Raw genomic sequence first — 15,618 nt, forward strand, 5'->3', positions numbered from 1 at the left:
AGATCTCAATGATTTTCCAATCTTACCACTGCTGCCTCCACTATGACTGGCATTTAGGGTTACTATTGACCAGTAATTATATACAGGTTCATCTTAACATTCGTGAGACTGCAGGCTTTTTTTAAAAAGGCACATTTTTAAACTCACTTTTGTCCTCTGTTTGGCTCTTAGTCCTATTCTTTTAAGACAGAGTATGTTTTTATGTCTTGATGATGATCTGTTGTTGTTATGCAGCGTCTTTTTGCCACTTCGTTACAGCTCTACAGTACAGTAATACAGCATCTTGCTCAAGGACACAATCAGTAGGTCTAGTTAAAGGACAATTTCCCTACTTCCTGCTGTCCTGCAACTGTTATCATACATTTAGGGATAATCTCTTCTTGTTCCTCCAGATGGATATTTGAGCTTCACTGTGCAGAGTTATGTATGTGCAGTTTGACATTCACTCACATTCATCTAGAGAGAGTGGAAGAGTTATCTGAGTTCAAGGCGTGTGCATACGAATAGCATTTGTGACATTGCAACTAGTTTGGAAGACAATAGTGATCCAATATGCAACTTAGTTAAAATTGTGAGAGTATTTATGTGTATTCAAGGTTAGCATTCAGTAAATTCAGTATTTATGCCACAAGTCATTTATTTTTTTCCCCATTCATCTGCATGAGCCAAATCCACATCCCCACACTGGTGGCCGCAAGTGTCAAAGAAACGTGACTGTATGAATTCTGAGCACTTCACTAATCAGGTGACATTTGACTGTTTTTGACTGGAGTATAATACTTATAGTTTTGACATAAGGTTATTCTAGTCTTCAGTGTCTTTATTAAAGTGAAGGGCACTGACTTCTGCTGCAGGCTTCAAAATATATTTTTATTGAAGATTTTGCCTCATTCATTTCTTGCACAGACTATTATGAAGAAAGGCACAGAGATTTTTCTTATAGACCTATAATGACATATGTGACAGTTCTATCTTGAATGAATGAGTGAATGTTCAATATTCATAAATCATTACACCTGCGCTGAGAGTCTTGGTAAAGTGAACCTAATGACTCCAAGCATAGAGCCCATGGGCCTCATATGCGGAAATGACCTGTGGTTGAAATTTTGCACTTCATCTCAGTGTACTTTTTCAAATTGTACATTCACCTGATTTATAAGAATTGCTTTAAATGAATATAGCTGCGCTAGCAACTTTCAATCTATAAATTTAAAGCACTTCAGGAGTGTGTGGGCTTCAGCACCCACAGGGAGAATTTCTTATGTCAAGTTCAAATGCTATAAATAAATGCATTGATGATTCCACTTACTCATATTTCTAGGAACATTTTCATTTCTATATGTGCCTATGTTGCCATGGCTACAGTATATTAACACACAGAAAAAACTGTAAACTGATGGAGCTGACTAATGGTGAATATTATTCCTCTGACATGCTGAAGTGTTTTTCAGTAGACTGTTTTCAGCACTTAAAAGTCGCAAACCTTCTCTGACATTGAAAACTAAGAACCTTTGACATTTTAATTATCCCGTTTGTTCCTCTCTGTTGCTTGTAAGTGTAACAAAATTCAAACAGCAGAGATCTACTAACCAGTAGGAGTTGCCATAAATGTTATTAGTTGTATTTTCAACAGCCCCAGTGGTCCAATGAACCATATAAAGGCAGTAAAAAACCCATAAATATTAAGTTTGTCATTTAAATTTTCGGAAAGACTTTCCCAAACAAGTCTAGCATAAGTGTGTGTGTGTGTGTGTGTGTGTGTGTGTGTGTGTGTGTGTGTTTGTGCTGTCACCATTTTGAACTGTACACAAAGTGAGTCATATTTATTCAGTAAATGAAATGTGAATTTGTGAGTAGTGTTAAGATTATTGAAGGCCAGTTACAGGGTTGAAGACAGCTATGCAGATTAATCTAATGATTAAATAAATAAATAGTGGATGGAAAATCCTCTTACATGCGTGTGTGTGTAGGGGGTTGTATTTGTGCTGAAAATTTCCCCATCTTATCTTGACAGCTCATCTTGACCTGACAAAGCAAACTGAAAACATTGAATATTTCCTGTTGCTTTTATGTTTCTGGTACTGCCGTACACCTGCAAAAGAAAGAGAGAGAGAGAGAGAGAGAGAGAGCGAGAGAGAGGGAGAGAGAGAGAGAGTGTGTGTGTGTGTGTGTGTGTGTGTGTGTGTGTGTGTGTGTGTGTGTGACATGTAATCAGAGCAAAGTTTGTGAGCTGACTTTCACCAGTGTTTGCTGTGTGTTGGTGTGTTTCACTGGAAAAAAGCAGCTCTACATCAACATGGAGCAAAAAAAACATGTCTTAAATATATAAATGTTTTTAAAAAATAACAAAGAGCTCTATATCTCATCATACATCACATTGTATTTTAATGTGACAATGCTTGGCATCTCAGCTGCTTTTATGTTACATATTTTGCGTTCTTGATTGTTTTGACTTTTAAAATCTACAGACTGATCAAGATAAAGTTCAGTCTCCTATTTTTAGTAGAAATGTATTTGGTTGTGACGTTTAAGAGCATTTCAACCAGCTAAGTAATCATAAATAGACTCTACACATTGTTATATTTCATAATTTATTGTTAGGTGTTAAAAAACAATTATGAGATACAGAAAATGCTGCTTTTATTCTACTTTTTATTTATTTAATATGCCTCCTAGCCATTATTTCACATAAGAGCTCCTGTTGCATGACAAGATTACACCCTGTGAGCCATTATCATCCAGTCCATCTCAAGAGGATTAGTTGCTTTTAAAAATATATCAGTAAGCATTTCCCTGTTTATGTCTGAGCATGTACCGTAGATTACCGAGCCCTTTTTTGTGAACGTCTTGTGTATTGTTGTGACTAGGTTCAGGTGTGTCTTGAATGCTGATTGGAGGGAAGATGGGACATTGGAGTCAAAGTACCTGCTAATAGGAAATCACCTCCTAAAATCCCTGTGAAAAAAAGAGGAGAAGCAGCAGCGTTTTCCTCTGCAGAGCTGACACAAGACTTCACTGTGAGGTAGGACACTGATGCTTTATACACCTGGCCAATTAAATACTTTAAATACTGCTATTAATACTACTGTAAGTGATTTGTTTTCTTATGTTATTGTGGAACATTGTACTATTGCATCAGGAAATAAATTAAAGTTAATGTTACCACCATATTGAGAGACTAGGCAGGCTATTTTTTAAAATGTATTTTACTGCTTTTCAGTTTCTTGTTTTTCTCGTCCTATAAAATATTTTTCATAAACTTTTTTTTTATCACAACAGTCCAACCCACTGAAACGCCTGCTGATCACATATTCCTGCAACATGCCATCCCAGTCTGTACCTGTACTAGGAACAGAAACTCTGTCCTGCACCCAGCAAACCTGCCCAGGGACACCACCAGCACCCTATCCAGGTCAAGGGTCTCCATCTCTGTGTGCTCAAGGCTCCACGACTGTCTCAGATCCATCAAGCCTACAGGACATCTTCCTCAGTCACACCAGCAGTAGTAAGTCCATCCAGCCTGTGCTCCAGCAAGAGCAGATGCACGGGTCACAAACCTGTTCAGACACTCACCACCAATCTATTAAACTTCAGCCCCAAAATGGAGCTGTGAGTGCAGCTGTGGAGGCAGGAGGAGACAGGGGAAAGGGTGATGGAGCAGCTGAGACAGAGAAGCATCACTGTGGGTTATGTGGTCATGTGTTGCTGGCTGTTGTCCTGGTTGTCTTCTCCCCACTGGTAGCTTTGGGAGTCTGCATGGCTGACATCCTGACTGGAGCGTGCTGTGATGCACATGGCAAAGACTGAATGATATAATGAACGAATGAAATAGTGAACAAGATGAGCTATATGGGCATCGTTTGTATTTGAATTTGACTATTTTATCAAATGATTTATGGATTATGTACACACTTCACAGAATCACATCATTTTTCATGACGTAACATTTTTGAATAATTGTTTTTAATGCAACAACCTCTGCAGAATGGTGCTGCAGTTGGGAGCTGGCACAGTTCTTCAAAACTCTCCTTGGTGCATTTTCTGAACCTCCAACTCTCAAGTACTGATAGTTAGCTGGTCAATATTACTGCACTCACAAGTTTTCTTGCTGGAAAAGGGACCTTGTAGACAAGGTGACACCACTATGCAACACACTAATCAATATTTTGTAATTAATATATTTTTGCTTGTTTTAATTTATATTAAAGTTTCCTGTACAGAAAGTACCTCCATTTTTTATGGAAGTACAAGTACTGTATGTGACTGCATCCTATTATATAACATGCATCACTGCAAAATAAATAAGTGTATAAAGACACTGATTGTGAAGTTATGAGTGATTTTTGTAGAATACTAAAATGAAGTATAATCTAAAGTAAAACGCATGTGATCCTTTTGAAAACTGACTGTTTCAGTTTCATTGTTAGGATAAAACCAATTGTGTGGTCCTTTCAGTCATTGGCACACCTGTAAAAAGTCTAAACTTAAAGTTGAACAAGAGGAAAAATAAATGTTTTCTATAACAATACTGTTCTAAACTTAATTTGTTGTCATTTATACTAAATATGATCCACTGTCATCTGTGAAGGGAATGTAGTTAAGATTGGACTCCTACAAATGCAACTTTTCATGTAATGTGCACCATCTAGTGGCCTGATAGTGTAGTGCTTGTTTTGAGGTTAAATAGAGATAACTTGTTTTTTTCATAACTTTCAGTTAACTGTATATGAGCATACAAGGTGTATGTCTAAAAAGGCATTTAATTAACTACCAATGTAAGGTAAAAGAATGAATTATAGTCATATCACTAAAGAAATGTGACCAAAAAACAAAGAACAGCCTGTGTTGTGGATCAATTTTAAAGACTGTTATTCATTGCAAACATTTATTACATTTTTTTTAATGATGCAAACAACAGCAAGTCCCACCCTTGTTGGAACAGCTCATCACGTTGTCATGAGGGAATGAAAGAGACACAAAGGGACAGGGACAGAAAAGTGTGTATTACGCGCAATTCCATTGTTTCCTTTAAAAAAAAAAAGAAAAAAAAGAAAACAGAACAAAACATGACAATCAGCTCTCATTGTAAATTTTGGCATCTTTTTTTAACCTCCTGTTGTACTCTCTGGAATAATGGTCATTAAAAATCAAAAGAACAAGGCATGCATAATAGTTTCTGGTAATGCACATAGATAAAAGGATACCACCTATAAATACAAAATCCATGTACGGTGTTCATGTACATTTCATATATATATGGTCCCTTTCTTATAGGTGTCTTAGGCCTATCTACCTATTCCCATTGTGGGACTGTTTCCTTCGTTATCTACGCTTGGTCACTAGATTCACCCTGTAAAAAGGTCTGCGCTGGAATATACATCTGTAGATGGACTCCTAATATTGGCGAACACTAGATGTTAAAACCATCTGCTTAGTCTCCCTTCTTCTTTCACTGCATGTTATTTTCAAGCTAGTTATTCCAAATTATCATTTACTTAAATAGTTTTCTTTGCAGCAACTGACCATTGTGCTATCTACACGATTTCAACAAACCTTGTTGGGGTTATAGCCAGTATTATTCTCTATTAAAAATCTCTTCCCATTTACTGTACTACCACCCCATGCTTCTCTTTAAAAAAGGGAGCCCACAGACTACTTGGATCCGCTCAGCGCTACTGTGCCCATGAGATAGAAGTCTGGAACAAAAGTAGCCTAAAGAAATGGATCTAATTTCTGTTACACTAAGATAAATGCACTGGTTGATTTTTTATTAAATGGGTGAAACAGCCGTATGTCTATAATGGGGGCTGTGTATACATGGCCACACATTGTACGTTTTGAAATCATGTAAAAAACAAAAAACAGGACAAACCAAAATGTGGTGATTAAATACAATGTTGAATGAATGTCTACTGTTAAAAAAGTGTACCCCAATGTATACAACTATGTTGCTCTGTCATTGCTCAAAATGGGTTGAAGAAGGGGGGGGGGGAGAGGCATCAAGGATAGTTGATTTACCAATGAAATCATGTACAGATTTACAGTTAGAATGCATCTATCATCACACTCAACAGATGGCAGGAAGGGAGGGAGCGAGGGCAGCAAACGACAGACACAATATAGAAAAGATTCATCCGTTTGAATTTGAACACCCTTTGCAGTGGAACCAATGCTATGTTACTCTCTTAGAAAAAGAAAGAGAGATGGAAACGAGTGTGTATATATGTGTGTGTGCGCGCATACAGGTATGAATGTAAGTGCGGAACCAAATGTTCGACCAATAAAAGTCTATTGGGATCAAGTTGTACTGGTTTCTCTGAAGGTGGAGGCAAACTTGTTTAACCAAACATGGGGCTGAGTATGATGGTACTGGTGGCAACGGTGGGCGTCTTGACTGGTTGGGTTTAGCGCCCTCCCCCCTGATGGTGGTGGTGTCGTTGGTGTGTTACGGGGGGGTTGGCCGCTTTAGTCGATGTACTGGGAGAGCCAGCGGAAGCCCTCACCATAGCCCTGCCTCTTCAACACGCTGCACATGAACACCTCCAGTGGTCTCGTGTTCAGCTCCTTCATGGGAATGTTGCCCTGAGAGAAAAGCAGGAAAAGGTTACACTAGATTCACGCTGTATCAACTCCAGTCTGGACCCTCGTTATAAAGATATTTCAGGAGAAACCTACTCTAAGTCATGTGGTGAGCCTGGAGTTTCCAAAGAGATCAGGAGCAAGCTCTGGCCTTAATTTTTTGAATATGTAAATGTGTTCAAGATTAAATGGAGAGTTATGTTTCTTAGCTACAGAATAGACAGCTGCAAGACAATACTTCACCCAGCAAACTAAAACTTTTTTTTAAAATACTAAACTGCTGTGATGGCATTTTCTTAATTAGCTTTTATTTTGAGTGATGGACACTCACAAGAAAACACTATTTCTGGCTAAACTGGAACCGTTTTGATGATTTTTGCATTTGTGTTTTTTTCTCCACTCTTCTCACTCATTTGAAGTGGGGGGGTCTCTGGTGGCCTAAGGTGATGTCATGTACTTCCATTCACCAATCAGGATTTAGCAATGTATGATCATAATCTTATCATAGTTTTTGGGTTGACTGTTGCTTATTTTAGTCATAATATTTAATGTTATAGAGAAATGCTTTAAGCTTACAAATAGACCAGTCAGCAGAATTTTATTTCAACAGGGCTGCAGGGATTTGAGTCTGCTTTGACTAATTTGGGGTCAGGTCACATCTTTCCTGTCGACCTTCATCTAGTCTTCTGGTAGAGACAGTTGTCTGGTCTAGTCCCGAAACGATTGAAAGTGACATTTCTTTCAAGGTGATATTTGATTTATATATACACACACACACACACACACACACACACACACACACACACACACACACACACACACACACACACACACACACTTGTCCAACTTATAATAATTAGGATCAGATGCCAAAAAAAGGGTTTAACTGACTGTCCTCAGAGACGAATGTCTACTTACCTTGCCTGTCGTCTGTCCATACAATCCAAAAAGTTCTCTCAGCTTCTCCTCACTGATGGCTTCTGGTCTGTCGATCTTGTTGCCCAGGATCAGGATAGGCACATTTCCAATGGTCTCGTCTGTCATTAATGCCTAGGAGAGTAGACAAGGTATTACTACGACGCTTTATCCTCAAGATAATAAATGGTAAGATCTACCCCTCAGGTACTACCTTGTTGAATATCAACTGGGTGACGTTTAATGCCTTCCATGAGTGCTTTTGTGAGCACTAATTAATTTCTCCTTTACCTCGTCATTTTCAAAATCTCCTAACTGAACCGTTTCTGTTAATGTTAAGAAGAACAATCGCACGGCACAGTTGGAGCAGGGAAAAAGTCAGAGAGGAGGTACAACAATGGTGTGATGAGCTGTGCCACCTTATTCAAGTTACAAAAATGCCCTCAAACAAGGATCGTATTTCATGAGCTATTGCCAGTGCAGAAATTCGTCTTTGCCTCATCTAAATAGGATTCCTCTTTGCACATTTATTAAATATTCTTTCTGAAAGGTGAATAAAACAACCTAGCTCTGTTTCTGAGGGAATGACACTTTAAGGCTGGTTTTAAATCAGCCACTTTAATAAAATGCTTCTAATCAATTATTTGTAATAATCTATGTAGATGGGCAGCATGTCTTCAACAGTAAGAAAAAGCCTCAGGTTTAAAAGAATTAACAAGACTGACAACATTTTTTCGAACTGACTGTGAATCACCAACTACTCTGCCTCAATCTCGACTTTTCTGGTGCTGTAGAGACAAGCAAACGGATATTTGACCCGAAATGCGTGATGTGAATATTTAGGAGATTTCTGATGCCAAAAACACTGCTCTACAGCATGACTGTGACCAAGCAGGTGACAGGTACTTACATCAAGTTCTGCTTTAGATTCAGCCAATCTGGTGAGGTCTGCACAATCCACAAGGAAGACAATACCATTTATGGCAGGGAGGTAGTTTTTCCACACTCTGCGGGCTGTGAATACACAAAAAACAAACATGAATTTCTTACTGACCTCTCTGTCTACTCATAAAACACTTTATGCATTCACTGACACTACGATGGTATCTCTTATTGACTTTAAGTTAGCATTAGTGTGGGAGGGAGGGAATTTACTTTCTGTGCTGCAACAATTTCTGCATTTTCGATTATGAAAAATGCTCAAAATATCGCGATCCTTTTATTCCCAGCAGTGAGAAAGAGAAATCAGCGCTTCATTAACACATACTTTGACAAATAAAACTCAAAAACATGAGTAAACACACACATACACACCTTGTGCGTGGCCTCCAAGGTCGAAGGTGGTGAAAGTCATGCCAGCAATTGTCAACTCTTCCGAGGCTGGAGGAGGTAAAAGAAAAGGATCATAGGTGAAGCTCAAAACACATCTGAAAAGCCAGGCAGCTCAAAAAAGTCAGTGGTACAAGCACAATGAATAAATAAAATGACTAATACTACACTTATTATCATATCTCATCAATTACTTTGTTTAAAAAATGGCAAGCATACATGTCTGTAGTAATCTGCACGGATGGCTTTGAACACATAATTGAGTGAGCATGTATGTGTGTGTGTGTGTGTGTGTGTGTGTGTGTGGTTGTGTGTGTCACAGAGTAGCATCAACCCACTTGGATGTAAAGTTGGCACATGCTGTCCCAATCTGTCATCTTTGAGCATGTGCAGTAGTGTCGTTTTGCCAGCATTGTCCAGGCCAAGAAATACTAACTTGCCGGATTTCTTGTACAGTCCTGAAAGAAAGACAGAAGTATCTTAGACGGGCGGTATCAAAATATACAATGCCTGGTATATAGAAATTTCACACATAAGAAAACATCTCTACATGTGGCCTCGGGTAATCCATCTTTTATTGAATGTCTGTCATGGCTTGAAAACAAAATCAATCTTTACAGTACAAAGGGGGACAACTGACTGAAGAAGTATCAGGCTCAGACTTGTTCATAGGCATGCATTAGATATTCAATTCACACACATAGCCGCACAACTAGTGTGTGCTCCACCTACTGATTGTGATATACTCCAATATCTACTACACATGAATGTTAAATGAAATAAAAGAAGAAACCCTTGCCAAAGTTTACTTGTGCTCTCATATTCTCTTTTGTATACAGTTGGAAAAGTACATAGTGGTTGATTTGTGTTTCCATGGAGGAGTGGCGTTTGATCACATTGATAAAAAAACACAAATCTTGACAATACAACCTCTTATTGAAAAGTGCTTTCTGCTTCAATGGGAAACAGACTTGATTTTACACTTTTTACACCTCTCAGATTATCGTACTGAATGATTGAACTCAAATGAAAAGGTGAAACTGAGGTGACACCTCCCTTAACTTTACTATACTTAGACAAGATTACAATGTTTTGTGTTTACTGCCCTCCCCTGAGTCAGCGTAGAGATACCCAGCAAATTTGTGAAATTTCTGACTGAGTCAGCTCTATGAGACGTCACCATTACTCATAGCGCTATGCTACCTGTCTGACAGGGAGAACAGGAACGACAGCTTCACAGGAGCAGCTCTGACACAGAAACTAGAAAAGCACACTCTGGGGAAAAGAGCAGCTGGTACACAAAAGATCTTCCACTAGATTTCAGATGGACACGTTGAATACAGGCGCATGTAAGGTCCTCAATGAGTGACCTGTATGTTTTGTGTATTATTTCTGTAAGTCTTCATTGGTTATTGTATGTTATATATGATTGCTGTTAGCTGTACCACAATTTGCCCCTCAGGGATAATAAAGTTGGCCATGACCTTTAAAAAGTTGGGGTGAGAGGTCATGTTACGTTTTTTAAGAGACTCTTTCTTTATCCGTCTTTTGTGTTCACATTGCCACACCATTACAACCTTTATTTGAGTTACTTTACAGGAGAATGACTGCATATATGAGTAGCCTGTGTGGCCTCAGAAGTAATCAACCCCACAAGACAGCAGGGAGTTATAATAAACATCCATTTCAAGCTACAGAGCAGCATTTAGAGGAATGGTTGCCACTAGTGATGATTCATTCATTCATTTCTTACTACATGCTCCACATTACTAGAAACCGTGAAAATGGCCTTGTGATGCATTTGATTACGAAATAAGCAACTGTGTCTGGCCTTCCAAAGTGTTTAGCTGAGGAAGTAACTTTTGTAGGAAATTACATGAAATCATATAGTGTGGATCAGCCATTAAGGAGTGGTGCCTGCTGAACCGTTGAGTATTTGCGTTTCAGATTTGTGTCTGTGGGTCACAAAGTAAACGAATGCTTGCAGAGAAACTCGGCTTCCTCCTATCAACTTCTAGCACCACTGGTAAGATGGATTTCTAGGGAACAAAGCCTGCTATTGTGCACCATACTCTGAGCCCCGCTTTTCACTTTAAGACCGAGGTGTAGGACAGGCTAGTATTTGGAACAATTAAAGTTGTTCATGTGATCAGTAAATGCATCAATAAGACTGTCACATTATCAACTAAGTAATAATATTTCATTTTAACATATTTTCAGTTTATAATCATATTCTGGGGCCTATTTAAAATATTGTTGCACTTCTTAAAAGCTCCTTTTTTAACTCATTCTGTCCTTTTACGCAACCTCTCAGTTCAGCCTCTATCAGAAACAGCCCCCCCGCCCCCCCCCCCCCATTCCCCTCCTGATGAGTCCACTCTGTCCTGATTGGTTAGCTGTGTCTCTGGCCACTCAGGAGGCAATGTCAACAAACTACAGAGATAGGATTTTACAACTTTTTCTTGTTCTTTACTCGAAATTTCAGCTTTTTAGATATATCCGTGCACGACTGAGCCAGAATCCAATCCGAAATATGTCAGTGGACAGTGCAAACGACACATGGAAAAACCTTAACAGAGAAATATCTATGGGCATGCACAACAACGGCTCATCAGTATCTGTACAGTAGTAGTATGTAAATAAAACCCCAAAAGGTGTGACATGTCCTCTTTAACATTCTTGGTTCAAGATATTCCTTTATTATTCCCACAATGGGGACATTTGCATGGTAAAACCATTTTGATTAATGACTTAAATACTAAAGCAGTTAAAGCTTTTAAAATATGAATAATTTATGAGTTAGGATGTTTGCTCAACAGCAGTACTCACCTAAAAACTGTAGTACACTATTGAAACCGCTATAAATCCAATCAAATATGAAAGCCATATCCGGAGCTGTTCAATCCTGAAAAACAACAAATAGAAAAAAATATTAGAGGTCAGCAAAGACATGAATTCACACAAACATTCAGACACAAAGAGAAACAAAATAGCAGGGACGTGTTATTTTTGGCTGTAACACACATCATTAGCCTACAGTGAGTGACCAAATCAAATGAAGACCATGTGATATCATCTAATGTTAGTCCCTTTTTTTCTTATCATTCCCTTATTTTAAATATTTTTCAGCAACTTTAAGTTGTATTGTATGCATGTTGTCAGTGACGTTATCCAGCCAGTATCTGTTCCCTTGGACATCAAGTAGAGTGTCAGCATTAATTTGAGGTGAAGGAACATTTTGGAGGAGACTTGGAAAGCCTTTTTCCTTCCATCCACAGCATGGAGAAAATGCTGGATGATAGGGAAAGGTGTAACATTAAACTTGTCATGCTATTGTACATTGTATATTTTCTTTATGAAGATATATTGACAAATTACTGAAATATACGCATAAAGATACAACAGTTTCTACAGTAATTTATTTCAGTTGAATAAATGATGGTGTAATATTGATGCCTAAAGTCAACAGGTGAGATTACATGATGACCCCAAGAGACAAATACAGCAGCAGATAGTAAGATCAGCAAGGGACCAATCAGTACATCTCACCACACACGTAATAAAAGTGACGAAAATCAGCTCTATAAATATGCAATCAGGCTATCAAACAGATATTGGCAACTGCTGATAAGAACAATGATTAGCTTGTTCCAGTAGGAGTCTTTGGACAGCAGGTCGAGGGATTCACAGCAATGATCAAACACCATCATCTCTTCAACAGGCAACACGAGGGTTTTGTGGACATGGATATTAGACCTGCTGTAACTATGTGAAATCATCAGTTAGTTTAGTTTAGTTTATTTTAGTTTATTTCGGTACATGCACTCAAGACACACGTACAAATAAACATATCTTACTATGAATAAATAAATAAATAAATAAATAAAGCAGCTTGACCAAAATGTTGAAGGCAGAAGCATTTCCTTATAGCGTCTACCCTTGAGTGTGACTGACTACATGCAGCAGCTTGTTGCCAGTGCTTAAGAAAGGCTCATGTTTTGTCATTCTCACAAACGTCTTTTACCCCCTCTTCTTAGAAACATGTGATCAGATGTTTCAGCCCTAAGTGTCAAGATTATGAAAATCTGTGAAACAGGGGTTAGAAAAAACAAACTTCCTCTCTCTGTAAGAAGAGAAGCTGGTTGCGATTTTTGCCACATTGGACGTACACTCTTCTTTAAAGCTTCATCTCATCATTTTTTCTCATTTCTCACGTCCGTGACAGTTACAGAGGCATCGAAGCAAGGTAAGCTTGTGCCGACCTCTAGCCCCAATTACGCAACATGCAAACAACTGTAGGGCTAAAGTATAAGGTAGCCAAAGGTCAAGACCACGCAAATACAGCTGAACTACACGTCAGCTGCTGCTACACTCTAGTCTAGTATGCTCCCACGCCCACGCCCCCCTGCCCCCGGCTGCTGTGACACCTCTGGGGCTACGTTTCAGACTGATGCTCTCTCGTGTGACATGATGCAGCTGCAAATGTAAAAAAAAACCATGTAGTAAAGTGAGCAGCCTTAACCTGTTTTGAAGGCTCTCAGGTTGTTGTTTAACAGGGTTTAACTGTGCAAACTTATCGACAGACATGACATTAACGTAACACTAATAAAACAATAGCTTGTTAGTAAATTAAGATTACAGAGACTCCCTTAGAGATAATCTCAACATCATTGAAGCATAAGTTATGAAATAAATCTACCACATGAATAAATTAAGCCTTATTTCAGGCTAAAAGATATTTAGCGTTAATAGGAGCTGGACTAACTCAAACACCATCAAATTACACCTTCTCAGTTTGCTTTACTTACTCTTCACCCTCTAAACTATATCTTTAGTGTCTGTTTAAGGTGTTATCACATAAAAAGAGTTATTATACTGGAGAAAAAATGTGTTTCATCCAGGGGCGATTCTAGGATCAGCAAGTGTTGTAACCTCTGAATTACTAATTTAATTGGATAACATAATAAAGAATAAAGAAATATTCATACACAGTAGAGTGGTCTACTATAGTGTATAATAATGGTTCAGAATAAACAGTCACAGCTGGAGCCTGAGATAGTTAATGACCTAAAAGTACATTAAAGCTGTCCAAATAAAACCATTTGAATCTGCAGCATAATTGTTTGTGCCATCTCTAACAGATGGGCTCGCAAAATAATTAAATCATTATTATTTATTTTTAGGGGTGCTGAGATCAAATTTAGGGGTGCTTGAGCTGGTTTCAGCTCAAAATTTAAGATGAAAAGTAATGAGTGATTTACATTAAACTCCACCTGTGTTAAGATTTAAGCTAGGTGCTGTGAATAAATACAGATGTGATGACTAGTTGAATCCATAATTGGGTGAAAGAGACACTTATGCTGTCAAACTACATCCAGTTTTAACATCTACTGTCAACGCAGCAGGTAAGTTTTAAACACTACGTGGAAATTAAAAGTCGCCAGCACTGCCTAAAAATTAACACAAACAACCTCATGTTAGAATATTAACGAGTGGTGTTAAAGTTCAACACACCCGTTAAGTGTAATTTAATGAAATATGTGGGTGAGGCCGGCTAACAGGCTGGCTAGCAGGAAGCCACTACTTACGTGTCATACTCTCAAAAAACCGGCGACGTTGCACTTAGCTGCGTTGAGCTAATCAGCTAATATCAGACATACTTCACGGAGAAAACTGTGATAAAAATGAGTGTTTCCCCTTTCAGTAAATAAACACAAATGTTAAAAATGAATTTAATAAAGGAGGCTCTAGTTTATATCCATCTTACTCCTTCCAACACAGTAGTGAAGGTAGCCAATGCTAACGTAGCATCGTTAGCAGCCGGGGTGATTTTTACTTAGCCATAAAAGAAGATTTTAATATCGTTTTATCCCAAAAAACTTACCCGTTATTTAGGTGTAGATTACTTTACCGAGTCGCTCTACTAATCATGTAAATTGGCTTCCCCCCGGGTCCAGAGAAAAAAAAGGTCCAGGTCCTCCTCTCCTTTTTTTTCTTCGTGTTTTGTTACTGAGCCACGACACTGCAATGGCTGTCCAACAACTCCCCGAAAACTCAGCGCTGCCGCTTCCTGTTTATGTTCCACTGTCATCTCTCCGGCCAGAGACCAGAAACTATCCCAGAATATTACCTTTTTCTCACATTATACAATCTACTCTTATGATTAAAAATAATAATAACATATGGTTTATATATAGAAATTGACGACTAACCACAATTGCTATTAAAAAGACGATAATGTGATGTTCATCTTACAATATACAATCTCCACATATGATTAAAAATAATATAATATTTCATAAAATATTTTGATTGCATAGTTAGTGTGAATAGAGTATGCCACTCGGAATAAGTGCGTTTTCAGGCGAGATTTAAAGGTGGAGACAGTGCCAGAAGTGCGACTGTCTGGTGGGAGAGAGTTCCAGGGGTGGGGTGCTCTTGACCCCATGGTACTGTAGTTAAATTGGCAGATGGGGGCAAAAAACTGGATGGCATGACTTTTGTATGAAGATAGAGATAAAGAAATATATACAATAGCCTAATGATAAAGTATTTTTATTACTAAATCAAGCAATTACAAAGTAAGTACTTTAACACATTCTCCTCCTGGGAACTCAGGGAAAAAGTGTCTTCCAATTTCATTTTTTGTGTGATTTCTTACCTATTTAGGACACACAAAAAATCTTACAATTTAGACTTTTTAAAATATATTTTAATTTTTAATTTGACAGGATTATTTTAGTGTGAAAAGGCAGCACAGGTAGCACATCAATCTGAACATCAATAAATGAAAGC

General features: G+C 38.2%; 1 protein-coding gene across 1 annotated transcript; it reads right to left on the reverse strand.

The window, feature by feature from the left end:
* Positions 1–4,843: 4,843 nt before the first annotated feature.
* On the reverse strand, positions 4,844–14,866 carry sar1b (secretion associated, Ras related GTPase 1B). Its single transcript, XM_053332398.1, has 7 exons — positions 14,708–14,866; positions 11,653–11,728; positions 9,162–9,281; positions 8,809–8,874; positions 8,405–8,508; positions 7,498–7,629; positions 4,844–6,582 (listed from the first exon to the last, which is right to left on the reverse strand). Exons 2-7 carry the CDS (start codon positions 11,708–11,710, stop codon positions 6,466–6,468), a joined length of 597 nt encoding a protein of 198 aa, XP_053188373.1. The 5' UTR covers positions 11,711–11,728; positions 14,708–14,866; the 3' UTR covers positions 4,844–6,465.
* Between the last annotated feature and the right edge of the window lie 752 nt (positions 14,867–15,618).

This window comes from Scomber japonicus, chromosome 13, assembly GCF_027409825.1.
Source record: "Scomber japonicus isolate fScoJap1 chromosome 13, fScoJap1.pri, whole genome shotgun sequence".
NCBI classification, from domain to species: Eukaryota; Metazoa; Chordata; class Actinopteri; order Scombriformes; family Scombridae; genus Scomber; species Scomber japonicus.